This window comes from Haplochromis burtoni, unplaced genomic scaffold, assembly GCF_018398535.1.
Source record: "Haplochromis burtoni strain Fernald_Lab_line unplaced genomic scaffold, NCSU_Asbu1 Contig_1797, whole genome shotgun sequence".
Classification (NCBI taxonomy): domain Eukaryota; kingdom Metazoa; phylum Chordata; class Actinopteri; order Cichliformes; family Cichlidae; genus Haplochromis; species Haplochromis burtoni.
In genome coordinates this window covers 2940-4952 of record NW_024584158.1, presented here as the reverse complement: position 1 = coordinate 4952, position 2013 = coordinate 2940, and the positions used below count along the sequence as shown (strand labels likewise).

At 39.9% G+C, this 2013-nt stretch overlaps 1 protein-coding gene across 1 annotated transcript in view; it reads right to left on the bottom strand.

Moving 5' to 3' along the window:
• Positions 1-67: 67 nt before the first annotated feature.
• The window catches only part of LOC102300408 (intestinal mucin-like protein), a 4766-nt gene continuing 2820 nt past the window's right edge, over positions 68-2013 (bottom strand). The window contains exons 12-18 of the mRNA XM_005952561.3: positions 1913-1953; positions 1702-1824; positions 1476-1574; positions 1218-1346; positions 1075-1114; positions 512-635; positions 68-411 (exon numbers count right to left, since the gene is read on the bottom strand). Of these exons, the coding sequence (XP_005952623.1) occupies positions 204-411; positions 512-635; positions 1075-1114; positions 1218-1346; positions 1476-1574; positions 1702-1824; positions 1913-1953 (764 nt within the window). The 3' untranslated portion in view covers positions 68-203. The remainder of the gene's footprint in view (positions 412-511; positions 636-1074; positions 1115-1217; positions 1347-1475; positions 1575-1701; positions 1825-1912; positions 1954-2013) is intronic.

Here is a 2013-nt window from a genome sequence, read left to right as displayed (position 1 = left end):
AAATGTTTAGATTTTGTTTTACTAGAAAAAAAGAAGATGGAGGAGATGAGACATGAACTGAGTTGCAAGTTCTTTTTTATTTTGATCAGCAGATAAATACTCAAACTGCAATACCAATTACTTTGTAAGATATATAATGATTTTTAAGAAAATATGGGACGAAACATTTAAATGTCACATTTGTGAAGAGACGGACTGTTTCATCACAGCAGTGTGAAGCTTCTCTTCCTGCGAACATGATGTCGAGCTGTGGTGCAGTCCGTCTTGGTACACCCACACTGTTCCACATACATGTATGTGTAGGGGACCGTGTCTCCATTCAGGCAGACCAGGTCAATAGTGCGATTGCTGAAGTTTATCTCCTTACAGCATGAGCAGGAATGCTCCATAGCTGCTGCTGCTTCAGAGTACCTAAAGATAGCAGGGGACAGGATTATTAATATAGTCAAAGGGTAAAATAACACTTTTTGTAACTTTCCAGGGAACCATATAACATTAAGGTTATCCTTACATGGTGTAAGTGTTGCAGGATCCTTCACAATATGGCATATCTACCTCCTGGGAGGACTGACAACCGTTGAATGTAATATGGGTTGTCATGGACATTAACTTGCATCCCTTCTCCTTCTCCACACCTTTTACAAAAAAAGATGTTGAGTTAGTTTCTTTTATTTCTATTTAATGTAAATCCATCCATCCATACTGTTCCGCTTATCCAGATGTCATAGGCTGAAAGGCAGGTACATCCTGGACAGGTCGACACTCTGTCGACTCCGTCATAGGGCTAACACCGACAAACAGCAATTCACAGTTAAATTCACACCTATGTGGAATTTAGAATCAACAGTTAACCTAACTCCACTAAGTGCATGTCTCTGGACTATTGGAAGAAGACACAGTACCCGGAGAGAACCCATGCAGGCATTAGGGGAACATGCAAACTCCACACAGAAAGACCCTGGCTAGCTGCTGGATTCAAAACAAGTCCCTTCCGGCTGTGAGGCAACAATGTTAACCACCACGCCACTGTGCTGCCTCTGATTAAAACATTATATATCAAAATGTTATACTCACAAATTTTGCAACAGCCGTTTGCTGCAGTTTGAATTGTTTCCTAACGAGGAAAATATACAACATTAACTAAATTTGTTTCGTTTCATTTCATTTCAGACAGATACAGTCAATCAATCAACATTATTTTTTAAAAGCATACTTACAGGTTGGCAGTTGCTCTCTTGGAAGGGTGGGCAGACAGTCTGTGAACGACTTGCTGTTAAAGTCTCACCATTCTTAACACAGGTGTAATGTTCACACTTATTCTCCGATGGTGACCAGGTTTCTCCTTGCTAGAAAGCAGTGAGATAGATGTATACACAAATCCACACAAACTTAGTAGTATTTGTTTAAACACACAAATAAGCACTTATTGGGGGTTGGCTTAGATGAATTAACACATGAAGTTACAACCAGCTTACAGTCAAAAGGTGTTTGGTTCCATTAATGTTGACAACACAGTGTTTCTGTACACACTTCCCGCAGCATTCATCTGAATCACTTTCCACATATCCATATCCCTGTGAGACACCGAGAGCGACGTTAGCTTGTGAAGCCCAATCTAGCAAGCGACACACTAAAGCCACCAAAGGAAAACAAACTGGGATGTATGGTGTAAGTGAAGATGACGGCTTTATTGTCTCTTACCAGTTCACAGTGTTCTTTGCATTGTTGAAACACACAAATTATTTTTAATAGACCAGATTTGGGGTCAATCTGATTTGCACAGGTACAATCCTGACATGCAATCACAGGAACTGAAGAACCAGGCTGACAAATAAAGAGAAGGTCATACATAATTATTCCATCATTAAAGGCAAAAAGGTGAGAAATGACAAGTCATCTGCTTCTTATTTACCTGATATTCAGTTTCTCTGTGTACACAAACTCTTTTAGGTTCTAGGAAAGAGTTGGACAAAGACGAGGTGAATTGCATGAAAGTACACACACACACACACA